At 42.1% G+C, this 26974-nt stretch overlaps 1 protein-coding gene across 6 annotated transcripts in view; it reads left to right on the forward strand.

Annotated features, from left to right (window-relative positions):
- The window catches only part of NPTN (neuroplastin), an 80102-nt gene that overhangs the window by 51035 nt on the left and 2093 nt on the right, over positions 1-26974 (forward strand). For 4 of the 6 annotated variants that reach the window (XM_084968849.1, XM_021099079.2, XM_084968848.1 and 1 more), the window contains 5 exons: positions 597-768; positions 4001-4095; positions 16066-16199; positions 19589-19862; positions 26580-26601. In XM_084968849.1, the coding sequence (XP_084824975.1) occupies positions 758-768; positions 4001-4095; positions 16066-16199; positions 19589-19862; positions 26580-26601 (536 nt within the window). In that variant the 5' untranslated portion in view covers positions 597-757. Of the gene's footprint in view, positions 1-596; positions 769-4000; positions 4096-16065; positions 16200-19588; positions 19863-20156; positions 26602-26974 lie in introns of those variants that run through there. The other 2 variants (XR_014810562.1, XM_084968845.1) reach the window with 2 other exon arrangements.

A 26974-nucleotide genomic window follows, 5' to 3' on the forward strand; every position in this document is an offset into this window, starting at 1 on the left:
TCTCAGCAAAATTTGGGAATGCATTAAGACTTTCAACAGGAAATTTGCTTTTAGGATCTACATTTTCTTTTTCTGCGTAATTAATGGCCATGGCTGGTTTTCCATAGGTTCATCAGATTTAAATGTGAAAAAGCCATACATATATTACCTAATTAAAGCTATTACTGTTTCAGGGCCTAGTGACTCCATAGGGAGTTTATTAGTTATCTAAAGGATATTGCCTTTGTCTTCATAACTGCAAGGTGGAACCCGATTTTCTCATTGAAGATGAATTGGTTGGTGGTTCTTGTATCATAAAATGGTGGTATTCAAAAGCGTAAGTGGATTGTTGCCAGTACAAACATCCATAATACTCCCATTCTTTTTACGTCTAGGCCAGCTGGTCTTCAGGCTGTTGTCTGCGCTAGTGGTCATTTGCTTATAATCATTGTTTTCCTTTCTTGACTTCCTCCAAAGTGGTAAAGTGAAATTCCTCATGTGGTCCTGTCTGCCTTCCCTCTTTTTCTAGTCTCCCCAACTTAACCCCATCCAACTCTCAGGCCAGGGCTGCAGAGAATGGAACTATGGCTTTCTATCATTGTGCACTCTTATTACAGAGCCAAGGATTGTCACCAGTGAAGAAGTCATTATTCGAGAAAGTCCTGTGCTCCCTGTCACCCTGCAGTGTAACCTCACCTCCAACTCCCACACCCTTACATACAGCTACTGGACAAAGAATGGAGTAGAACTGACTGCCACTCGTAAGAATGCCAGCAATATGGAATACAGGTGAGAGGGGCCAGCAGCTCCTGGGAGGATGGGAGGGAACATGGTTGAGCTTACTTGACATTCATAATCTATAATCATGCTGTGTGGGAGAGACATGAGATATATACTGTCTTCCCCTGGAGAGTCTCATCCAGTGTATCTGGGGTGAGGCCCAGGAATCTTGAAAAGATTTCCAGATGATTCTAATGAGCAGCCAGGTTTGAGAGCTGTGAAAGATACCTCACTGTGATAATAGAGCAACTGAAGGCATAGGGAATAATTTGCTTAGGCTAACAATGTTGGTCAATAAAAAAGCCAGTTAGAGTGCAGGTCTCTTGATTTAATCCCGTGGTTTGAGGAATCAGATTGAAATATGATCTAGGACTCTTAGAGGAAAATCACCCTAAGTGATCATTTCACTTAGTAGATTTCCTATTGAATTACCTTCTAGGAGGGTGTAATATGACCATAACCTGATCAGGAGCAGTGGATACAGGGCTCTATAGTGATCTGGAAAAGGATGGTATCCTGGAAATATCCTTCGATGAAGGGATATTTGCTGGTTGAAGTTTCCCAGCACCTAAAGATTTGGTACTTTTTTTGAGTATCTGGAACACATGGCACCTCACCTTTCAGAATACTTTGTTCCTAGTTGAAAAGGATCAGCTAATCCTGTTTGGCAGGATGATGCAGTGCAAAGAAAGATGGCACTGGGGTGAGGCCAGGAAAACCTGTGTACCAGTAGTAGACATTTGCAGAATTGAGATCGTTTCATAGCCATTATTGAATTGACCCAGATTAATTTGCGGATCCTCCTCCTTTTTTTCAGGTAAGAAAACTGAGACTCAAAAGAGTACTGACTGCTTTCAAGGCCAAATGCTCTAATAAGTTGCAGAATCAAGGCTAGGTTCCAGGTCTTCTGACTTTCTAAAATCTAGGTCATTTTTTTGTTTTTTATTTTATTTTTTTCTGTACTGTTACCATTTAATGGCAAGGTGGTTAATCTTTCTCCCTTGTAGTTTCTTCTGATGTAAAATTGGAAATACAGCCTCAGCTATATCCTCATAGTTTGGAAAAGGTTAATCAAAGAGAGATGTTTAGTGGAATAAAAGGTGTCTATTTTTGGTCTGTCCATTTATAATACCTCTTTCAAGATACCAGACATCCAGTCACGTTTCTTTCTCTTGGATCTTGTACTTCGTTACCCCCAAAGTTTTGAACTGTAACTTTATATAAAGTTTGAGACTGACTTTATAAAATGCCTCTTCTTCCTTTTGTCCTCAGCCTGTTTGAAGTGTTCTGCATTTTCAGAGTTTTTCAGGGAATCTCTGTTCTCCCACATTTTGTGGAGTTAACAACTGATGAGTCTCTTGGGCCATCTAATATGTCAGCTGTGCCACAGAACCAGTCTCAGACCCTGCTTTGGCTTAGCCTGAAGGGGACATTTTCAGTTTACTTCAGTTGCTTTCAGTAGCTAGTGAAAGGAAATGATTTGGGGAGATTTTGAGCCCATAGGCATGGCCTCAAGTTTTGGAGTTTTCTGCTCAAGGAACTTAGTACAGTCAGTCTAAGCTCTAAAGATTGAACTGCTGCTGTTGCTCCTCCTCCTAATTCTGCAACATTGCTAAGAGCAACTGATGTATGTTTGTTTTCCCATTGGGCGTATATTGATGTAAGAAGAGGCATTTGTGTCAAATCGAGAAGACTCCTGATGGCTCCCCATAGAATACTGAGCTGCCATGGATATGCTGAGATAGTTGGCAGCGGGGGGGCGGGATGTGTGTGTGTGTGTGTGCTGTCTCTCCCCTCATCCATAGTCTCTTAACTTGTTTCCTTTTGGGGATGAACAGTAAGATGGATAAATGCATTTGGCCAGTCAGTATTTGAAGTTAAGAGTTTTCCTCAGACATTAATTAGCACAATGGAGATTTGACCATATCACAAGAATCATGTTTTAACCATTGAGCAAAAGAGCAGGAGCTAAATTATTTTTATTTTCTGATCTACAGGCTATTGTTTCTCTGTTTTCTGTAATTATACATTAGCCTTTCTGCACATGACTGGGGGGTAGTGTCTGGGCCAGAGTGCACTAAGCTGATATGAAGCTGATCTTCAGGGGCAAGAAAGCTTGTTTAGGACCATGCTTTGGGATTCAGAGGAAGTGCTATTCTGGCCGTACACACTTCTTATAGTCCTGCCTTTCCCTCTGCTTACCTTGGTATGGGTCTGTGCGTAGCTGATCACTCTGTGTTCATGCACTTGTTTATTCATTTTTCTATTATATTCCAGGCACCAGGCTGTATGCTGGATATGGAATTGTTCACTAAATAAATAGCACACATAGCACTTGGTCTGTTGAGAAAACACATTCATCAAGCAGTCGCATAAATAAATAATTATATGTTATGATAAGTGCTGTGAAGAATTACAGTGTAGTATGAGAGAGAATGTCAGGGAGGGGGATGTCACTTAAATTGGGGGTGGGAGAAAGTGACATGTAAGCCAAGACTGATGGAAAAGGAGTTAGGCTAAGAGTGATGGGAAGAACATTCTGTGTAAAGGAACATCTTGTGTCAGGGTTTGAGGTAGGAGTAAGCTTGGCACATTGAAAATACTGACGAGACAAGCAGGGCTAGAAAGTGGTGGAGATGACAGTAGAGTGGGGCCAGATAATGCAGGGCCCTGGAGTTCTCGCCATGCTTAAAAGCCTTAAAAATATAGCTGCATCTCTGTGGCCTGATGTCAGATTTTTTTTTTTTTTCCTCACTATGCCTGTGTCCTGTTAGTAGTTGTATTAAAAGGCATGCTACAAGGTAGAAAGAACAGTACTACCAAAACAACATCTTCAGGGAAGCACAGAAAAAGATTTGCTCTTTTTCTGCTCTTAACTATTTGGCTAGAACCACCAAGGGAGCAAGGCCTTGTTCGTGATGACTCCATTCTCTATATCTATAGATTATGGTACCTTGACAGCCCTCTATTTTTTTTATTACTTGTTTTGTAGTTTATTTCTTCCCATAGACTGGAGCACCATAAGGTTAGGGACCACCTATGTATTCCTGGCATTCAGTAAAGAGTAAAGCATTAATGCTTTGGGATATACAGAGGGAGGCTTCTGCTTTTAGTTAGGAGGTGAGTTTCATTGAGGGGGATGATTTGGAGAGCAGGGTCCCTGGTTGCCCTTTTGATTCTTCTTTTGTGTATTTTGATGGTTCCCAGCTTTCTCACTTGATTTTTCTTCTTGTCTCTGCAGGATCAATAAGCCAAGAGCTGAGGATTCAGGCGAATACCACTGTGTATATCACTTTGCCAGTGCTCCTAAAGCAAATGCCACCATTGAAGTGAAAGGTACAACCCAACAGAGGCTGCAGTATGAGCTGCTTTCTCCTTCCGAGAACCTGCCTTGGTCTGGACTTCAGTCTTCAAGCTCTTCTAGTTTCTATTACAGGAGGCAGTATAACATTATGGTTAGGACCAAAGGCTCAGGAGCTCAACTGCCCGGGTTTAAATCCAAACCCCCTCATCTACTAGCTGTGTGACTGTGGCGAGTTAATAACTTCTCTGTGCTTCTGTTTCCTCACTTGTAAGACTTACAGCATGGCATGTGCATTGGTTTGGAGAATCAAGTTAATATAGTAGGTTGAACCATACAAAAGTACTGTTTTTTAGTTTAAAAAATGTTTCAGGAGTTCCTGTCATGGCGCATTGGAAACGAATCTGACTAGGAACCATGAGGTTGTGGGTTTGATCCCTGGCCTCGCTCAATGGGTTAAGGATCCGGCGTTGCTGTGAGCTGTGGTGTAGGTTGCAGACTCGGCTCGGATTCTGTGTTGCTGTAGCTGTGGCATAGGCCAGCGGCTACAGTTCTGATTAGACCCCTAGCCTGGGAACCTCCACATGCCTCAGGTGCAGCCCTAAAAAGACAAAAAGACAGAAAAAAAGAAAAGCTTCAATGTTGGCTGCTTCATATGGCTCATCCTTATGTGAAGCCCTTAGAACAGTGCCTTAAAATTACTATTATGCAGTGAGCCAGCAGGATTTGGCAAAGTATGGTATGCAAGGTGAACATAAACTATTTGTGGTTAATTGTTTAGAATGTCAATAGAAACTCTGGGTACATGGCATATTAAAGACAGTAGGTGAAAGTTGCAAGAAAGGCCAGTAGAACTGTAGGAATTAGACTTCAACATCATTTAACCCAGCTTTTTCCTGTGTTATTTCAAAGAAGCAACTGATAATCAGAAAAGAAGCCACTGGCTCTATGTCGCACAGTGAGTTGGGGCAGAGCTAGCATTGAACCCAGGTCTTGAGTCTCATCCACATGTCTTTCCGTTTTCTAAAGTGACCATTGGGAGACAGGGCAACTGTTTGAGGTCAGACTGAAGAGATGAAGGTTTTTTTCAGTCTTTTCCATTTTGCTTAGGAAGGACACAGACTTGTTCTTTGAATCCATAGGGTGATTCCTAGAAGCAGAGCCTATATAGCAGGTATTCAGATTTTCCTTAAATACTTGGAAGACTAAAATTAAGACTCAAGAAAAGCTTAGATGCAAAGTTTATATTATATGGTGTTACTAAATAAAAGTAGTATCTTGGTGACACAGCCCTATACTTGTGAGTTGTTGTAAGGACTGCCAGTGTCTCCTCTGGTGACCAGATTGAATTCTAAATACCTGAGGAGGTTGAGTCACAGTGGCATGGTTATAGTCCACACAGGTCACAAAATGTAGTATTTGATTAACTCCATGGCTTTTCTTGGAGAGACCTGGGTTTATCTCTATTTCTGAAGAATGCCGTATTTATTCAGCCTGAGGATGAAGGAGTGAGAAAGTGTTTTCTCTAAGTCAGTCCAGGGCTCTTCCTCACTTGGATGAACTAAGTAACATGGGAGACGTTTCACTCATCCAAATAAGACCTAAGGCCCTGAAACATTCCAGGCTGAGCCTTTGGCACAAAGTTCAGATGTAGAGGGAACAGGGTGGGTGAGGGAGGGAAAGTGGTGTGTCTAGTTAATCAAGCTCTCCAAGCCTAAAAGATAATCACATGCAATTGCAAGTCCTGACTAATAACTCTAATCATATTGATTTGGCATTAATGATTTCTTAGCAGCACTTTCAGGAGTGGAAACAGGTTATTTTCCCATTGGTTTGGCTGCTTGAGAAGGTGGGGCTCAGTGACCCCAGAGGCATTCTTTCTTCACATTCTCTTTAGCAGCTAAGAAATGGTCTGGAGGCTGCAGTAGGAGTGTCTTCCAGGGAAGTTACAACATAGAGTTATCTCACCATAGTGAGGGCATGTACTGTGTGTGTACACGGCTGCATTTGTACCATACAATAGCCTGCGAGGAGGATTACCCAGGTGGTAATATCCTGCTTTTACAGAAGTAGGCCTTAAGAGATTTCTGCTTTATATAACCCTAAAACATATTCTGTGGCTAGCTTGGGCAGATATGTTAATCTCTCAAGAAAATTCATGTGGAATTTTAGTCTTTCTCTCTTTGCTCTCTCCCCTAACACCTGGATAGAAAACAACTAAACACTTAATATCCTTCAGGTTAGAGAGAGATTGGTCTAGTAAAGACTTAAAATTTGGCTTTTCTTGTATAATTTTAAGAAGGTTTGCCATAGACGCAGGATCATGTTCTAAGCTAGCTCCTGGTTGTGGTTGGGATAGAAAACTGCCTTAAATTTAGAGTCAATAGGTGTTATTCCCAAAGAATTTTCTATACAAACTCTCATTTTATTTCCTCAGTGCCTCTCAGGTGGGGTAAGAGAGCGTTATCTTTTTATAACTATACTGATTTAGAAACTCTAGGATTCAGGGATCATAAGTGACCTCTGCTAAAAGGCGTTTTCAAGAATCTTCATTTGTGGTTTTAACTAAATCAGTATTTCAGGACAATATAATTCAGTCCATACACATGTATTTTTTTAGCACTCATTCTATACACAGCCCTTTTCTTGCTCATTTGACTTTCCTTGCAGTTAAGAACTTCCCTGGGGTGTTCTTTTGGCTTGGCACTATGAGGAGTAAGGGACTTAAACGTAGCCAGGGACTGGGCATTATATATCAGATGACCAAACCTTGAGTTACTTGTTTTGTATAAAGGAAAAGAAAGCTGAAGGATCACATATCTGAGAACAACCTGAGGTGGCAGTGCTTTCAACCCTATCCTGTAGATCCCTGACAAGAAAGGACAGTTGTATATACATGTAGTAGGGAATGCCTTGCACTTGAAGGAGAGTTTTTCTTTCCTCCCTTTTGAAAGGACAAGAATGAGGCACAGTGTAAACAGGAAGATACTATTACTTTTGAGGGTTACATTTCTGGGGTATTTGGCAGGTGACCTGAGCAGATGCTGGGGGAGGAAGGTGGAGTAGGGCTCGCCAGGGATGAGGAAACAGCAATGACTAGACCTCATGCAACCTCTGCCCCATAGCCGGCCTCTCTGAGGATTCGCTTAGATAACTTGAAAGGCTTCTCTCTCCTTTTTGACTCTTCAGAGGTTGTGTCTTCCAGAGACTCCACACCTTACCATGTAGCATTCTTGAACAAATAGGTGTTGAATTTCCTCTCCCTATAATTATTCAGCCTTTCTCTTACTCTCTCTCCTTATGTCTTTTTCTTTTTTTTTTTTTTTAGGGCTGTACCTGAGACAGGTATGGAGGTTCCCAGGCTAGGGGTCTCATTGGAGCTACAGCTGCCGGCCTATGCCACAGCCACATCAACGCCAGACCGAGCTGTGTCAGCACCCTACACCACAGCTCACAGCAACGCCAGATCCTTAACCCACTGAGTGAGGCCAGGGATTGAACTCGAAACCTAACGGTTCCTAGTAGGATGTGTTTCCGCTGCACCACAAAGGGAACTCCCCTTACTTCTTTTTCTGAAATTAAAAAATATGCTCACTAAAAAAGCAAATTAAAATTTTCTATGTAATTTACAAAGTTGAAAAGAGAAAATACCTCTGATGATTTCCAAACCCTATCCTATCCTCAACCATTTTGATTAATCCAAGAAATAAAGAGTTTGGGTTTTATTGCTGTTTTTAGAAAAGGATTTGGTGGTCATCAAATCCTCTTCAACAGACATGCCACTGCACCTTGTAAAAGTTATGTCATAGCCCCAGAAGGTTTGGGTCAAGTGTTTTATTAGGCCCACATTATTTCCCCCTGCTTATTGGGCTTTGAGAGCCAAGGTTGATCTTGTTTTTCTCCGCCCTACTTATTAGCTTTCTTTCTATTTGAAAATTATGACTAAATGCTAGGATATCTAGAAGTGACCTTGCCCTGCATCCGTGTTTTTTACTCTGTTGCACGGCCTTATCAAAGTTCAAAGTGGCCAAGGCAGACTGTGTGATGGTGATAAATATCATTATTAAGAGTAATAACATAGGTCCCATTGTGGCACAGCAGAAATGAATCCGACTAGGAACCATAAAGTTGCGGGTTTGATCCCCGGCCTCCCTCGATGGGTTAAGGATCTGCCGTTGGTGTGAGCCGGTGTGGGTTGCAGACACAGCTTGGATCCCCCGTGGCTGTGGTGTAGGTCAGCAGCTACAGCTTGACCCCTAGCCTGGGAACCTCCATATGCCATAGGTGTGGCCCTGAAAAGACAAAAAGCCAAAGGGGAGAAAAAAAAAAAAAAAGAGTAGTAATACAGATGTCACATTTGTACAGCACTGCATCCTGCAGGATGTTTTTATGCTCATTTATTCATTTGATGGGCAGCTGGTTTGACAGGTGAAGATGCTTAGAGGTTATGACATAGTTTAGACCAGAGCTAATGTCAAAGCTGGTTCTGTCTTAGAATTTCCTCAACTTGAAAAGTCTTTGAAAGCATAACAGTAATATCTTAAGACTCCTTAAACATTTTGCACATTGTCCTTAGCTCAAATAACCACACCTATTCTTTCTTTTCCTCTTTTCAGGGTGCTACCCTGACCTACCTCGTTAGAATAAGAGCAGCTAACATTTTGCACGCTTACTGTGTGCCAGGCACTGTGTGAGGTGCATTACTTAACCCTTTCCTCTCGTATAGTCTTCACAACTCTCTGAGGTAAATGCCGTTATTATCTCCACTTTCCATGTAAGGAAATTGAATGACTTAACTCATTGCAAGTCTGCCTGTGGAGCCAAAGTTCCCACGCATGCACCCCAGAGCCCATGTTCCTAGACACTAAGCCACACTGCTGTGTTCAGCAGATAACAATGAAAAGATCTTGGACTGAGGGTTAGAGGAAATGGGTTCCAATCCTGGCCTTGCCATTTAAAACTTGCCATGACTCCAACAAGTCACTTTCCTTCCTTGAGCCACAGATTCCCCGAGTATATGATGAAGTAGGATGAGGTAGATGATCTTGAAGTCTCTGAAAGGCCCGAAAGGTTTGTGGTTCCCTTATGAAGACACAGATGAGAGGTTAGGTTATTGAAGAAAAAGATTACTGAGCTTCTTTTCCTAATGGTAGTGGCTGTTAGCTTCTTTGAGAATGTCACCTTGGTGCCCCCATGCTTCCACTCATTCATCTCCTTGTCTTATGGGATGCTTCTTATAGTCTCCTCACTCAGACATTGGTCCCAGGAAAAGTGTTAGAGCAGTAGTTCTCAAACTTGATTTAAGGTATATGAAATGTGGCCTAGGCATCAGGCATATTAATAATGATTACAATGTATAGCCAAGGTTAGATTTATTCTCTTGGAGATTTCAGTGCTTCCTACTCAGGATTTCACCTTCAGGAAAAGGGTGAGCCTTCTGCAGAAGATAGCACAAGTCCCAGACCGCTCTGGTATTCACAACCACTGATGAATCTATTCTGTGTGAATATTGAGCCGAAAAGCCAATATCTTTCTTGCTTCCATCTTGACCAATCTTATATTGCTTCCTGGGCTTAGTACCTTGGCTAGCAGTGAGTCTTAACTCTCCCTCTACTTCATCCAAGCTCCTATTTTTGCCTACAGCAAATAAGGGATTTCTTAGATTGCATAAAGGAGGCAAAGAGACCATCTCCACATTATCAGTGTGTTGTAGGATGAGATGTTGTATAGTATCTTTAAGGATGGAGTTTCTTTGAAAATGAGTTGTGGGGTTATGAGTTTGTTTTTCGGAAGGTGAGTGCCAAATAAGCAGTGCAGGTAAGAGGTCCATACCTTCTTCCCTGTCTCAGCTCCATTGTATTAACTTGATTTAACATCAGCCTCAGCTGAGTATTCATCCATTGCCTAAGCTGACAGTTTTTATAGCCACTGGCCTGGCAAAGAAGCTGGATGCTTTACTCTTAAGTACTTGCACGTTAGGCAGTTGAGGGTACTGAGGAACATGCCTTTGTCCTCAGCCAAAGGCCCAGATCATGAAATTGGGTCAGGTGTTAGTAGGCAACTAAGATTTTTGGAACCCCAGTGTTGCCATTCATTAGGATACTAGAAGGATCCATCCATTAACTTATGTGATTATAATATGTGGCTAACAAGGCCAGAGTGTGAATTAATTCCCAAATGGGTCTGGGATCTCTTTTAAGGATCTCTTTGTTACTTTCTTGCTACCCGTTCTATCCCTCCCTGAGAAGGCAAAGGGAACTAAGCAGTATTTGCTCTATCCAACTCCTCAGACCTAGCTGCAGACCAGTAGGATCTGGTTACTAAACGACAAGCCGACATAGGGTGAGACACTGTAATCGGTATAAATAGGCCATTAATCAATATAGTTTGTCAGTATCTGCCCTGAGTAAACCTTATTAGAGTCACAAATAAAAATCCTGTTTATGTCAGTAAATAGGGAGAAGACATAGTAATCAGCATTTCTGATTTTTTAGAACTCATAATGCCCAAGTCTTAGCCTCACCTTTCCTTTCCCTGACTAATAACCCACTTTAAATGTTTATTTTTGACCCAGGGCTCCAGTCATGTGCTAGATTAATATAGAGATGTAAATTAACCCTCCTAAGACCTCTTTGAAGTGTCTGAGTATTTTATTACCATTTTGCAAAAGTACATACTGAAACTCAAAGGATTTAAAATGACCCGCTTTAGGTTACTCAGTTAGTGAGTCATAGACTTTAAATAGAGCCAGACTTCCTTGACTTAAAGCCCAAAGCTCTTTACATTATAGTATATGAAGTAGTTAAACTCTTAAGATAAATCAGTCCCATCTCAGGTGTGAAGTGTTCTAGTACATCTACAAGCAAAGATGACATTTGGGCAATTTGCTGTGCAGTTTCCAGTAATATGTGTTGTATATTTTTTTATTGTTTATGGACCTTGTTCTGGTTTGGTTTATTTCCCTCTACATGGAAAAGTACAAAAAGCATTGCCTCTGGAGTCAGCCCTGAATTTGGATTCTAGCTTTACCATTTACTAGCAGTATAATTTAAATTAAACCTTACCAAACTTAAGTTTTCTAATCTATAAAAGTGGGATAATGTCTGTTTCATTGGGTGAATATATTTGTTATCTGTTATGGCATAATAAGTTACCCTAAAATTTATTGCTTTAAAACAGCAAATACTGGAGTTCCCGTCGTGGCGCAGTGGTTAACAAATCTGACTAGGAACCATGAGGTTGCAGGTTCAATCCCTGGCCTTGCTCAGTGGGTTAAAGATCTGGCGTTGCCGTGAACTGTGGTGTAGGTTGCAGACGTGGCTCTGATCTGGCGTTAGTATGGCTCTGGCGTAGGCCGGCGGCTACAGCTCCAGTTGGACCCCTAGCCTGGGAACCTCCATATGCCGAGGGAGCGGCCCTAGAAAAGGCAATACATAAATAAATAAATAAAACAGCAAATACTTACTACCATAGTTTCAGCAGCTCAGGAATTCAGGAGCAGATTAGCAGGGTGGTTCTGGCTCAGGGTCTTTCAGGCTGTTGGCTGGGGCTGTAGTTAACTGAAAGCTTGACTGTGGCTGGAGGATCTGTTTTCTAGATGGCTGCCTCGGTGGCTGTGGCTGAAGGTCTAAATTCCTCACTGTGTAGGCCTCATGATGTATGTGGCTGTTTTAGTGTCTTCCTAGAATGGCAGCTAACCTCCCCCGAGGAGTGTGTGATCCCACACAGAGACACACAGAAATAGGCTGTATATGTGCAGGGAGAAAGCCACTTTGTTTTGTTTGTTTGTTTTTTATCACAATATTTAATGTAAAATATACATTATAATAACAAAGACCAAGGACATAGATTTTATCAATTCGGATAAATGCTGCTGTATTGATCTTTATTTTTTTATAATGATTTTTATTTTTTCCATTATAGCTGGTTTACAGTCTTGTGTCAGTTTTCTACTGTACAGCAAGGTGACCCAGTCAGAAATACATGTATACATTCTTTTTTCTCACATTATCATGCTCCATCATAAGTGACTAGATATAGTTCCTGAGAAAGCCACTTTGTATTTTGTGAACTAGTTTACAGAGTTGCACATCATTATTTTAATATATGAAAATATGAGATTATATATATATATAATACAGGTATAAAATATATAACATATATATATCACATATGCTACATTTTATTCTTTAGAATCAAGTCACTAAGGTAGGTCCAGCCTACACTCAAGAGGAGGGAAATTAAGTTCCACCTCCTGGAGGGAAGAATATCAAAGAATTTGTGGACTATTTGAGAGGTGGACTCTGAGCCTTAAGGTTCGCCCTTTCTGACCACTGTTGACGTGTGGTCTGAGAGAGCCTAGTTACCTTTCTTGCTGTGGGTCTGCTGTCCTGCTCAGCTGCTGGGGCAGGAATAGGCTTTCTGATTGAGCAGCTACCATAAAGCTCAGAAATGAAAAAAGCTTTTGACCCAAAGGCTAAAGTGATGGTTGTTGTGGTCATTCCCTATAAGGGTAGAACAATGTGGCTTGGGTTAATCTTCTCTCTGACTAGTAAGTTTGCACCAACCCAGGGGTGAATGATCAGGGCATTCATTATTCTTTTGAATGCATTAGGTAGAGGGGATATAATTCCTCAGCTTTACTCAGAATTCTTTGCTGAGTTGAGAAAGCAGTAGTAGATCTAACCATTGAAAACTTTTTCTTGTGGGCTTCACTGTGTAAACATGGGCAATAAAGTGGGGTGCTACATATCTACGTAGTCTCTGCACACAGTAGCCTTTAAGGTGCCTTCGCATCTGTAAATAGAAGCCTCTATAGAGTCTGGAAGTAGATGCATGAAAGGGGGATACAGTGTTCTTCTCCTGAGCACCAAGGCAGGAGTGAAATCTATTCCCACCTGTGTTTCCAGGTCTTGGCCTTCAAGAGTAGTAGCTTTTTAGAGACTGGAGCTATAAGTCAACTCAGCTATTAGCCTTCTAGGTGGTTCTCAGGTGTACTCTTAGGGTCCTCCAAGGTAAAATCTGATGCTACTGAATTCACAGTACTGTTGGGATTAGATAACTGGGCCAGAGTAAATAGAGTGGGTATTCTCTGAGGGGCAAAGGAGAATGAAAGTGGAAAAATTCATCACATAAGCTGATTTCTGAAAGTTAACATCTCTACCCTCGACCACTCCTCTGAATTCCAGACTCAATATTCTACTGCCTGCTTGACAACTTCACTTGGATGTTAAATAAGTGTCTTGAACTTAACATGTCCTGAACTTTGAACTCCTGGCTTTTACTACCAACATAGCTCCATCACAAAACAAAACAAAATAAAAAGCAAACAAACAAACAAATGCAAGTTGTTCTGCAGTCTTCCTCATCTCAGTAACTGGCAACTCCATTCTTGCAGTTACGCAGGCCAGAAACCTTGGGGTCATCATTGATTCCTTTTCTCTCACATCCCACCTTCAGTCTATTAACAAATAAATTAATTTAGCGTAAAAAAATATATCCATAATTTCCTCACTTTTAGTGCTGCTACCCTTATCCAAACCACTCTCTCCCTTGCCTGGATTACTCTTAATAGCCTCATAATTGGTCTTGCTCCCACTATTATCTCTCTACAGTATTTGTGTAATTTTGTACCTGCACTTAGTATTCACCAGTGGCTTCCCAACTGACTTAAGAGTAAATGCCAAAGTAATTGCATTGGTTTACAAAGTCTCATTCAGTCTGGGCTCCGTTCTCTATTTCATCTCTACCTTCTTCCCCTTGCATACTGTATTTCAGCCAAGCTCCTCCATGCTGCTCCTTGTATATAACAAGCACACCTCTGCCTCATGGGCTTTTGCCTTTCCCTCTACTTGGAGTATTCTTCCTGCAGATACACCCTTATTTTCTTCATGACTGGGATAAAATTCACCTCATCAGAAATACCTTCCCCTACCACTCTGTGACTTAATTCATCATACAGTGAGTGCTCAACAGATGTTTGTCAAATGAATGAAACACAGCTAGGGGTAAAATGTTGTAGCTTTTTTGCTGGTTGTGTCTTTCCACTTCCCTGTGTTGATGTTTTAGTTATGGCTATGGAGCTTGCTCCTTGGCATGCTTAAGATGCTCATTAATATTTATTGACTGAAAAAAGCTCTGAGGAAGCATGACCAGGTTGAACAGTAGGCCTGAGAAGTGGCTGAGTGGCCGTGGGAGAAATTTGGCATGATGGGAACTTTGAACCAGCCTGACTCACTCCCTTCTGTAGTGCCTGGAAAAACAAAGACCTTTCCTTTATAACATCGTACGTAGAAAACACCCCTCACACCAAATAGTACTGAGTAGGCCTTAGCCTGGCAGGTAGTGGTTATAGAAGACAACTTGAGGCCTTACTCATTCCATTCCTATCTAGGTGCCTCAGGAGGTGGTCTGGGAAGCACAGTCTGAGATTAGCAAGATTTATTTTTATATTTTTTTAATTTTTTAAGCCAAGAAAAGCCATGCCAGTAGGAAGACAAACATGGAGTCATGGAGCCCATGATATACAATTGTACAGACTTTTACAGTCTCAAAGTGAACGTTTTGACATATGACTTATATATCAAAGACATTAGATGTAGACAGGAGCTGAGATTATTCCATATGACAATAGAGAATTGAAGCACAGAATAACGAAGAACCAGCAAAACTAGAATTTGGACCCAGACTTATTAATTCTCTTTCTCTTCTTTGCCTAGAAAGTGATATCTAACCTACTTTGAGTTTTATTGCTTTTAGTATCAGTGGTAAGGTATGGTGGAAAATAATAGTTAGGATCAAAGAAGGCCAAATTCAAAGAATAAGCCCCCATCTCGGGTTTCTTGAATCCTTGAAACTTAGCTAATTTTTAAACCACAGGTGTTCTTTATTTCTTACTAAGTGACCCCTAAAAGCAGAGAAGACCAACAGCCTGCAGCATGTCTAGAAAGTTTTCCAAGATTAACTTTATTGTGAGATTACTGCATATTAGGTGTTAATAAAATCTCTTGGGACATTGGTTAAATTTCTTCTTCTTTCCTTTCTCCCCTTGTAAAGACCAGTATACTGGATTCCCTCTTTTTTGGGAGAGTTTGGCTGTTAATATTCATCAGATAGCTTCTCCAAGCATTCATTGTTTCTTTGTTTTTTGGGGTTTTGTTTTTGTTTGCGTTTGCGTTTTAGGCTCATACCTGTGGCATATGGAAGTTCTTAGGCTAGGGGTCGAATCAGAGCTGTGGATTTGACCTACGCCATAGCTCAAAACAACGCCGGATCCTTAACCCACTGAGTGAGTCCAGGGATTGAACCCGCATCCTCATGGATACTAGTTGGATTCGTTTCCACTGCACCACAACGGGAACTCCGCATTATTTTTTTGTTGTTGTTACTTTTGGTCACACCCGCAGCATGCAGAAGTTCCTGGGCCTGGGATCAAACCTGCGCCATTGGAATAACCACAGCCACTCCAGTGACAATGCTGGATCCTTAACCTGCTAAGCCATGAGGGAACTCCAGGCATTCATTGTTTTTATAAATCTTTCAATAGAGCTTGATTTTTGGTGTTTGTTCTCAGGGAGCTCTCATTTCCTTAAGGGAATATATGGCATTTGATATAATACATATTATTGTTAATTCAGGTCTTTTAAGAAAAAAACATGACTGGTAGAGGAGAAGGTAACAGTTTCTGTTTGCCTTTTCTTTAAAGAATGGTTTAATTTAGGGCAGTTGACCCTCTACTACTCTCTTCAAGCAGGTTGGAGAACCATCTGTATTAACAGTAGAACTTGACATTAGGAATGCTGGTGTCTGCTTGGGCTGCTTTGGTTGGCAGGAGGTTAGGGCCTAGGATTAGTTCCATTGCTCTGTTCTGACCTGAAATGCATGTTATTAAAGCTGAATGTAAGGGTGGGTCTAAACGAACAAAGTTATGACCCAGTAGGCAGGGCCTTTGTATCCCATTCAGTGCAGACTCCCATGGTAACTATATTCAACACCCTTTCTCACAGCTGCTCCTGACATCACTGGCCATAAACGGAGCGAGAACAAGAATGAAGGGCAGGATGCCATGATGTACTGCAAGTCAGTTGGCTACCCCCATCCAGAGTGGATCTGGCGCAAGAAGGAGAATGGTATGCTCGTGGTGAGTAGGAGGCAACCTGGTTCTCTATACATGGGTCCCTGTGGTTGCTGGAGTTCATCCTGGGGAGGTCCAGACATCTGGACTAGTTTCTGCCACCTGCCATACAGCTGTCAGAGCTTGGGTGCCCTTTCTAGAGTCATGGTCAGTTACAGCATGCATCTGGAGGTCACTGACAGTCTCTGACCAGCATGGAATCCCAATACATGATTTGTTAAAGCTGTCTGGTAAAGGATTCAGCTGCTTGCCTTCAAGATAGGACACCAAAAAAGCTAACCCCAATCTTAAAATTTTGCTTTTATTCTAGTCCATTTATCCTAAAGAAAATATTCTTGATCTTGAAGTGATCTTAACATACTGTTCTTGTTTTGGGGGAAGGCAAGGGCAATGAGAGCAAATGATAGTATATTCCTGGAACACATGAAATACTGGTTAAGAATTGAGGCAGCCTTAGGCATTGGAAATCTGACAGTATCTGCTCCAGAAATGGTCAGAGAACACAAACCATCTTTTCCAATTTGTGGGACAGTTCTTGATGGTATTGGGAGAGTCAGAACTTCAGATGTTCACTTTCTGTCTGATTAATGTTTGGCCAGTCTCCCTTTTTGTCAGAGGGGGTGTTTCTCCCAGGCTTTGTATGCCTGGCACTCCACTTTTCAGGCGTCCTCTTTGATTGTTAGTCTTCAGAATCAGAAGGGACTCTAGAGATCCAATCCAGTTTCTTTGGAAATGTTATATACATAATAACTAAGATAAATTAGTGGCAAGACGTTAAAGGGTCAGATCGGATTTTTTTTTTTTTTTTAATTTCAAGTCCATTCTCCCATGTCCGTGGCCTCTCCATAAAACATTATGTCAAGTGGTGACAAGGACTCTGACATGAACAATGATGACTAGATTTTAGAAACCCATTAATAAGAGGGAGAGGCTGAGGAATGGAGAGGTGAAGATGTGGCTGTGTTGAGTATTTTCAGAGCAGTCATTGAAAGATCAGCAAAACAGTTTTCTAAAATGCTAGCAAGGAAATGCATGTTTCTCTCTACTGCTCTTGGGTAGGAGGCCCTACGTTTTTCATCTCTTCTCATTCCCACAAACTCTTCATTATCTGTTGTATTTTGGAAAACATTTAAAATCAAACATCATTACTTCTTGCTTTTAAGCTATATATTAATTGGAAGACAGAAAACTTTTAAAGAAGGTGGGGTAGGGAAAAGAAAAGCTATTTCTAGATTGATGCCTTTGAACAGCCTAAATATAGTTGAGCACTGAGGTAAAATGGCTTTCACTTTTTTTCTAGACACTAATTTCAGCAGTTTGCTTAACTTCCTTTTCTGGACAGATCCTATAGTTTTTTTAGACTTCTTTGTTGTTAAAAGAGTAGTCCAGCCGAGTCCATAATTCTAGTTTTATATTTTTTGTTTTTATTTTTTTGTCTTTTTAGGGCTGCACCCGAGGCATATGGAAGTTCCCAGGCTAAGGGTCCAATCAGAGCTATAACCGCTGGCCTACGCCTCAGCCACAGCAACGTGGGATCTGAGCTGCATCCGCAACCTACACCACAGCTCATAGCAATGCTGGATCCTTAACCCACTGAGCGAGGCCAGGGAGCGAACCTGCATCTTCTTGGATACAAGTCAGATTTGTTTCTGCTGTGCCACATTGTCAGCTCCCAAATGTAACTCTCTTACTATCATCTGCACTCCTGTCTTCTCTCTTATAGCCTGTGGAAGGGTGATATGGTTTAGGTGAGGACTTGGGGATGTGACAGTCTGATGGGGCTCCTTTCAGTAAGCCCTGGAAGGACTCCTTGTCCCTCACCCTCTGTTTGACCCCTTTTTCTTTTTTAGAATATGGGATACTTTTGATGTCTTTCTCCTTATTCTTCACAGCTCCGTGACAGTAGGGCAAATACCACCCAATATCTTACTATACATTGAAAAGTGAAAGTTTTTTGCATATGATGGTATTGTAAAAAATACCCATTGAAGGCTTGTGGACCAAAGATTGCACTAAATCATCTCAGGCCATATCTGAAAAATATGGAATTAGTGAGTGAGTAGGGCAGGAGTTAGAGAAGCTGGTAGCTTCTCAAGTCCTAGCGTTGAAGTTTCCCAGAATAACTTCTAATTTTGAAGGCTGTGACTTTCCCATTTCAGCCATATCCACACTCAAATGTGGATATGATTTTTGCTGTAACTAGCTATCATTCTGGGGATTATCTTTGCCTTTCTTCTCCTCTGTTTCTGATTACCCTTTAGTTGTTGTGTGTGAACTGACACAGGTCAGGTTTTTCCCCTGGTGGTATCCCACGGTATTGGTATGACAAGCCTGTCCCAGCCCCAGCCAGACCCGTGGTCATACTCTCACCTCCGCCTTTCCACATGTGCCCGGAGCACTCCTGTCCTGATGAACTGTCCTTCCTCACAGTCTAATTGAGCTGTTCACTCTTCTTCAGAGCTTCTCCTGACTCTGTAGCAGTGGCTGCTTGCTCTGTGCACTGTAGCTCTCCACACACCCACTGTTGGGGCTTTTTAGCACATTCCTATAACCATCCCTTTGGAGGTCTGGTTCCCTCTTGAAGCCCATCTCCTTGTTCATTTTTGAGTCATGCTTTTCCCTTCCTATCTCACCTACCCCTTAGGGAAGGATATAAATCATGTAGCATACATTAGTAAATATTTGCTGACTGAGTGAGTAAATTTTCCTTTAACCCCATATTTCTGAAAGGAAGTGGAAGTTAGGAATTTTCCCCACTCTGACTAGGAGCAAGTTCTTAGAGGAAGTTTAGGGAGACTTTCCAGAATTCACTGAACGTGAAGTAGATGTGCTGACTCTAAAGTCAGCAGATAGGCCTGATGTTTCCAGATGCATTCTTGACTGGGCGGGGGTCACACCCCTCCTCCATCATCCTCTTCCTCTTTCATTTCTTTTTCTTTTTTTCTTTCCTTTTTTTGGCTGTCCTGAGACATATGGTGTTCCTGGGCCAGGGGTAAGATCCGATCCTGCCAATCTCATTGTGCCACAGTGGGAGCTCCTTGTTCAATTCCTTACATGGTGTTCGGAGCAGCATTTTCTAGATTGAGTGGGTCTTTTCCAGCTCCACAGGGTAGGACCTTTTTTACTCCATAGACGTTGCGGAAGTCCGGAGGACCAAAAGCAGGGGAGACTTTACCCTGGCTCTGCTAGAAGCTTGTTGACTGGTAGTTGTTGAGATCGAAGGGGAATCAGTAACGAAGAACTCCCAAGTTCCTTGGACAGGGATGGTTGCTAGACACTGCTCCCTGATGCCATCCAATGTCTTGCTAAGGATGGAGGACAGTGTTTCCCTGTCTTGGGCACTAACTCACCTACTTTGACTTTTGTGTGTTCTCCCTTTTTCTGCTCCTGAGCAGGATATTGTCAACACTTCTGGCCGCTTCATCATCATCAACAGGGAAAATTACACTGAGCTGAGCATCATGAACCTGCAGATCACTGAAGACCCTGGCGAGTATGAATGTAATGCTACCAACTCCATTGGCTCTGTCTCCGTTGTCACCATCCTCAGGGTACGGAGCCACCTGGCCCCACTCTGGCCTTTCTTGGGAATTCTGGCAGAAATCATCATCCTTGTGGTGATCATTGTTGTGTATGAGAAGAGGAAGAGGCCAGATGAAGTTCCTGACGGTAAGAGCATCCCTACAGAATAGCGGTAATGTTGGGGCTGGTTCCTTGGGTTGGTTTCCAAGAACCCAAAGAGGACTACAAGGATATTGGGTTCAATCCCAAAAGAAGAGAAGGAAAATTCTTATAATGGTTCCTCTCCCCCACCCCTAAGATTAGCCATCTCGAACTATAATTATTAGCTCTGTCCCTCCATGTGGGTGTTCTCTGACCCCAGTCGTGTCTGCCCTTCAGGCCCCTTGTGGGGAATGGGCAGCTGTCAGTCTCTTTGTTCAGCTCTGTCCTCCTTCAATACAGATCATCAGGCAGATTGAGCTTGAGGAGAATCCAAGTCAAGCCTAGAAGCCACCCCAAGATCGCAGGCCACCTGGCCTTTCAGACAGATTTAAGGTATCTAACTGGTTGTCACATGGTTGCCTGGTGTAGCCCCTGTAGGTAACTGCCCCAGCCCAGTCAAACTGTTCTTGAGAAAAGCCAATGGAACAAGCCAGCCTTTGGTTCCTTTGGTTGGTCCCTTCAAAAGATTTTCAAGGTTTTTGGTGAAGCAGGTCCCTGCCATTTGGCTTTTCTGTCTCACAGACAAGCGTGGTGGAGACTATCTGATGCATCCACCACCCCCAGTTTAAGATGGATGGCTAACTCCTGGTAACATCTGATCCATGCCCTGATGTGGCACCAAGAAGCTGGCCTTAGGGTCAGAGACTGGAGTGGATAATAGCAGAACCACAATGAATTACTAGGCCTTGGAAAGAACAAGAATCTTAGGTTGTTAGACATGCTTACGGTCAGAAAAGTTTTTGATGCTTTTTGTCAGAGTCGTTCCATTTCTAACCCTGTGATTATAATTGGGGGAGCTGCTAATGGAGACTTGAATCAGTAGTACTTCAGATTCCTAACTAGCTCCCCATCGCCACCCTCCCACCCTGTAACATCATCAGCAAAAACAAATTAGTTGTCCGGACAACCATTACCACCAGTTGCCTGTCACTGACTGGACTGGAAGAGTCTGCACCTAAGCTCAGTGGAGGCCAACCTTTGGTGATGGGGAGGATGCCAAATCCAGCCTGACTGTTGTGGGCCTGTGCTTGTGCACTGCAGTGCTGTGCCCTGCCCCAGAGAGCTCTTTGCTCCCTGTGGCTGTCCAGCAGGACACAGTGCCAGCTCTGTGTGTCAGTGGAGGGGTACTAAGGGGATCTGGTGCTCCCTCAGAAAGAGCCCTGAGGGCATGCCAGGGCTTTAAATTCTCCGGAAGGACATGTTTGAGAGCAACAGCCGCTCTCCCTTCTTTTCCTTTCTTCTCAGCATCTCCTAAATCTCTTAGCCCGAACTAACTAGGAGGGAGTATTGTAGTAAGGCTGGTGAAAAGGGTTTTTTTTTTGTTGTTGTTGAAACTAACGATGTATGTGGGGAGACCTGGTGAACTTCTGTCCAAATGCACATTCAGCAATGAACTAGACAGAGGAATGGGATGGACATCTGCTGGAAGTAGATAAACCTTTGTAAATAGATGGGATCGTTCCCTGAAACATAAGTGTCCTGGGATTTTTGTTTTCCTTCTTCTGGGTCCACAGAACTGCTGTTCTCTGAAGTGAAACTGCTTTCTTAGGTTGTTCATATATGCATAATGCTTTTTTCCTCCAAATTTCTCTTTCTTGCTACAAATTAGGACTTCCGAGGCAGATGACCTATGTTTAGATCTGAGAGTAAAGGGGGAGAGTTGCCTGTCAGAGTGTTTTCATCGTTGGCTTATTTGGAGCAATTATGCCTCACTCTTGAAAAGGGCTTTTTCATCCTCTCCGAATGCTTTTGCTTTTGCTAAATAATCACCTATTCCTATGCAAAAGTTGAGATGCAAAAAGTCAGGAGAAAAAGGCAGAGATGGGCTTCAAAACCTGATTTTTTACTTTAAGGTAAGGATGGCTTAAAGGCAGAGTGGACACATTGGCTTAGCCTGTCCCTGTCAGAGGTTCCAGTCCTCTTTGTAGGAAGCCACTTCATTTCCCAGCTTGCTGTCTGAGCGTTTGTGGAAAACCATCGAGTTAGATTTGAGGGATGGTTAGTATTGGTTCTGTCTGACAGGTGTAGGCACCTGCTCAAGGAAGGAAGCGGCTATCTTTTTTAGGAGCTCCATGGCTATTGAACACACATGGGCACCGGTTTGTTATAGGAGACATCTGTGGCCAGGAAGTCTTTTGAACAGCTTCCTTGAAGGGAAATACCTCTTTTAAGCTAAATTATCATAGCCAGTGAATGAATCCTAATGAAAGAGATGACTGCAGGGTAAGTGCAAAGTAAAACCTCCTTGCTCTAGTGTCTTAGAAGAATACTGTAATGCAAGCAGCTTTTACTTTTTTGTTATTGAATTGGGGCAAAAAAAAATCTGGGGTGCTGGAATTACTGCAACATTTGCACTTTTTCTGTTCCTACCCTGACAGCCAGCATGGCCCATGCTCCATTCTCCATCACATCCCTGCCCTTGTTCAAACATTTCCATCCCATAGTTTTCTCCTTTGTCTAGCTACTTTTCTCAAACTCCTCCCTACTCCTGCCCTCCCATTTTTTCTTTCCTGCAAGTAGTTAAAAAAGTTGATTGTTCTCCATTAGTTTCCCTTATGTTGTGTCTTTTTTTTCTTCCTCCAGTTTCCTCTCAACTCCTACTAATTTCATGTAGGAGCAGACTCACCTCATATGCTTTCCTCCCACATGCCTCTGTTCAGATATACATGTAGCTATATGCATACAGTCCTTTTGGGGACGAATGAAGAGGTCTGTTATATCTGATACTATCTTGAGCTACTAAGGGAGCAATACAAAAGTATAAAAACATAAATTTAAACTTACATAGTTTTAGCCTGAGTATGTTTCACTAGAAAAGCAAATGGTGCTTTAGCTTTCTCATGTACAAAATCCTTCGGGTTAAGGTTTAGCTGCTTCCTGGGAAAAAAAAAAGGCCCATGATTTTTTTGTCTGTTGGAGTATATACTCACATCTAATTCCCTTTAGGCTCCTGTTAGGGTATCTTTGAGGATCCGTCCCCAATATGTTGTCCTGTAGAGGATCTGCACATCAATCACCTTTTTACTTCAGTGTTTTTAGTAACCGGTGAATCATGGAGCCAAGTAAATAAGGGCTATGTTTTTTTAGTTTACTACCTTCTGACTGCATTCTCTGAAAATGTTAAATGATAATTCTGTAAAGAGACTAGATACAAGTAACATCCCTCTAGCCTTCCATCCACCTTACACATACTTGGAGCACACCTTTTGTGTTGATTCCCTGCTGACTGAACCCAGAACGTGACTTAGTGTGTGCTTTTCACATCTCTCTCCCCAGTGCCCTGGGGAGATGGGGAGTGAATGTGCTGAGTTGCTGGGGTCTTCAGTTCTGCTGCACATTTTAGTGACCTTGAATAAAAACAGGAGGAGTTGATTTTAGAAAAGAAGTGCTGGCATCTATAAGTTTTCTATTTTCACTCTAGAGATACAGTTTTCATAAGCAAGTGAAGGGACTCTTGAGTTACTGGTAGAGAAGCTATTTGAGGTTTTGTGGGAACTTTTTTTGTGGATTGATGTATCCTAACTCTTTAGACATTTTAGAGTTAAGAGCTATTCTAATGTTCCAAAGTCAATTTAGGTGGTTAAGACATTGAAGCATATGAAACTTTACAAGAGGCCAAGAATGTTGGAAAAGAAATGTGACTTTTAAAAATGACATACAAAGCACACATTTGTTGTCTCTTAACCAAGGGTCGTCTGAGTTGTTAACAGATTACCTTATGAAGAAAATTCAATAGAACTGAACAGACAAGGAAATTAGAAGTAACTGTTAATCTCTCTTGGGTTTAATGCTACTCTTCTGAGATCAGGCAAAATTGAAGTGAGTTTAGAAACCCTAAAACCCATCCTCAGTGAGATGAGGGCAGTGATGGAGGATCTTGGACCAGTCAACTCATTTTGACTTTAAAGCCCTTTTTTTTTTTTTTTTTTTTTTTTTTTTTTGGAGGTGGTATTGTATCAGGTAATCTGTTATTTATTAGGCATCACAGAGCACCCTTCCAGATTCTGAGGTTGCATAGGGGTGTGAGGGTTCCAGTGCAGTTGGTGGGAAAGACAACACTCAGCTGAATCGGTGTGAGCCACAGTTCCACCAGGAGCTTCACTAATAAGAAGGATTCCAGAAGCATCTTGTTTCCACTCTCCCCCAGCTCTCTTCCTCTCATCTAGTCAGTGGCTGTGAGTAATACGCAGCTGGAGAGAACAGTCATTGTTTAAGCGGCTGCCTTTTGGCCTGAGGGTTTGGGGCTATGTTGATATTTGTCGGTTACTATGACTTCTTTTTTTTCCCCCCTCAATTGCATCAAACCCTTAAAACATGGTGGTAAGTGAGCGATATGCATGCTTTTGGAGTTTGTTTAATCTCCGCTTCAGTCTATACGATGCACAGTTCATAATGTTAACACTTTTCTTCAAGTTTACTTCATTCACTTTCACAACTAATTTGGATTTCAGTTTGCTGTTTAATCCTCATTTACTTTGATTTTTGTACCTTTTTTCTGTAGTTCTGTTCTTTCCCTCTCTCCTGATTCCCCTGTTAGAGGTCAAGTTGTTATTTTGTTTGACCTGTCAAGAGAGAGTGGTGTTGCAGAAAGTGATTCAGTCCAGGGAAGTGGGAGACATGAGGCTCTTTTCTTTGTTCCTTATAAATGTGAAAGTGGATTTGGGGAAAGAGATGAAGGGGCTCGTGAGATGTTAGACACTAGTGTGAACAGCATCTGCTCCCACTTGCAGGCATGGCGGCGACATCAGGGCCACTGTTGCTGAAAACCCCTACATGCAGCCCTTTGCACGTTACTGGCTTGTTGGGCTGGAAACTGACATTCCTAGATGCCAGGGCATACGTAAACCCCCACTATTGAAGAAAGAAGCTTGTGGTGTGAAATGCTTGGGTTGGTGCTGACAGCGTCATGCTTGGAAAAGATTAGCTTGGCTATTGCGATCCCCTCTCCCTTGCTTTTTCTCTTAGAGTTGGGAGTAGATTGGTGGCATTCTTGAATCAGCTATCTTGCTTTAGAATTTGTATTTTCGGGTGCACAGCCAGAGCACTAAAAATATTCTAAGTCTGCTCCTGTGTCTTTCCTGTTAAGTCTCTGAAGTGCTTAGTTTCTAGCATGTAGCTGAGCTGGCTTGGCCGGCATGCTGAGAGCGTCAGGGTGCTGAGGTGAGGGAGGATTAGGCTGGGCTCCTGTGTCTCAGTACCTGATACGTCTTTATCTCCACTCTGTACACAGCACATAGATGTCTCGGGTGTCCTCAAGTCTTAGTTCTCTGTTCTGTTTGATAGTGTACTCTTGTCAGTAGTAGAATTCTGTGGACACTGGTGTGTTACTAGCCTGTTGTTTTGGCTGATAAGTCATTGGTTTGTGGTTAGTTTTGTTTCTGTTTCTGTTTTTTTGTTTTTTGTTTTTGTTTTTGAAATCTTTTTTTGCTCCAGTCACTGTGTGTGCTGGCGGTGGCTTTGCCTCTCCGTTGCCTCCAAGGACCAGGTGGAGCAATGTCTCCCTTTGACAGACATTACTCCTGACGTGTGCTCCTGCAGATGCCTCCACCGAGACTGTAACCTCCATAACTGCTTCATGTGCACCAAGTCCCCTTGTGGAATCCTGCTGAGCGTTTTTCTAGAAGCCGTCAGTTCTGAATCATTTAGCATACTTGACTTCTGTAAAATAAAAAGAAACTAAGAGCACTTACTTGTTCCCTCCCCTGAGGGCCTTATAAAAAGAAAAATGTGTGTGTGTGTGTGTGTGTGTGTGTGTGGTACACACACACATATACATGTATCTCCCGGATTAAAGGGGACCAAGTTGTTCTTAGTTGAAACAGGAAAGAAAAACTTATAAATCAGAATCATAAAGTACCAATTTAAGGAAGCACCTAAACTCAGATGTTAGCTTTTTGATTAAAAAACAAAACCAAACCAAAAAAGATAGTTCGTGGCTCATCTGGGCTCATGTTCTGGTTTTGAGCACAAGAGTGAGCGTGTCTTTCTATCTGAAGTCTTTGCTAGAGGGACTATTCAACTTTGCCTGGTCTGTCACAGAACATCCTCTGGTACGCATACACTTGTTGCTGGCATAACCCAGCCTGACTGAGCCAGTAGTAGGTTGAATTATTGTGGCTTCTTCTGTCTCATCCTCCAGAGTAAAGACTCTCCTAAAGATTACAAAACAGCAAGAACAGTGTCCTTTGGGGAAGTGAGGATGTGTGGCTAAATGTGTAGAACATACACATCCATCTACATTGCAGGACTGAGCCAAAACTATGCATGCATTCACCACAGAAAACAAACAGCAGGATTTTACAACTGAAATGTTGGTTTGTCTTCTCATCTATTTAAGAGTGAACCACTGGAACTTGGGGACAAGATGAGTATGATGATATTGCAGCCTATCTGTCCGCTACAGTTGCAGTTTTTCATGACAAGCATTCAAAGTGTTAACTAAAACCATTGAAACAGCATACCTGCCATTAAAAACTTGAATCTGGAAATAATAACTCCATGAGTGTTTTGCACCTCCAGACGGAATGGCCTTGAATAAACGCTATAAATAGCCATGTTTGCCACTTGCCGTTTGCTGTATTATTAATCCTTATGCAGAGTCTCATAATTTTTTCCTTTCTTCTTCTGTCTCTCCGTGGATTAAAAAATTGAACACCTCTGTAGATGATGAACCAGCTGGGCCAATGTAAGTACTTTATTGGACAATGATTCAGTAGTTTCTGGCTATTTTGTGTTTGCAGTTTTATCAAAGGGAATAGCTGAGGTTGTAGGGGAAGACAGTGAGGGGAAATGAAAGTTGCGGTGTAGATTTCATAGCCAGATATGGAGCTGACTGACGTCCATTTGATTCCCAGGACAGATTGTACAGTTTTGTTTTCAGTGGCAATATAAAGTGGAAACCATGCCAAAAAAGTTAAAAATTGGGTACATCCCATATACTTAAATTGATAACGTGGGGAAAATGACCACGTACAAGACTAGATGTTGTTAAAGTTAATTTCAAGCTAGACTATAGCATGGGCAAACTGTCTGGCTCTTATAATTGCGTGTATCTAAGA

The sequence above is a fragment of the Sus scrofa genome, chromosome 7 (genome assembly GCF_054392235.1).
Source record: "Sus scrofa isolate SSC_HxYL_T2T_F1_AM1 chromosome 7, Sscrofa_HxYL_maternal_Yorkshire_Landrace_v2.0, whole genome shotgun sequence".
Classification (NCBI taxonomy): domain Eukaryota; kingdom Metazoa; phylum Chordata; class Mammalia; order Artiodactyla; family Suidae; genus Sus; species Sus scrofa.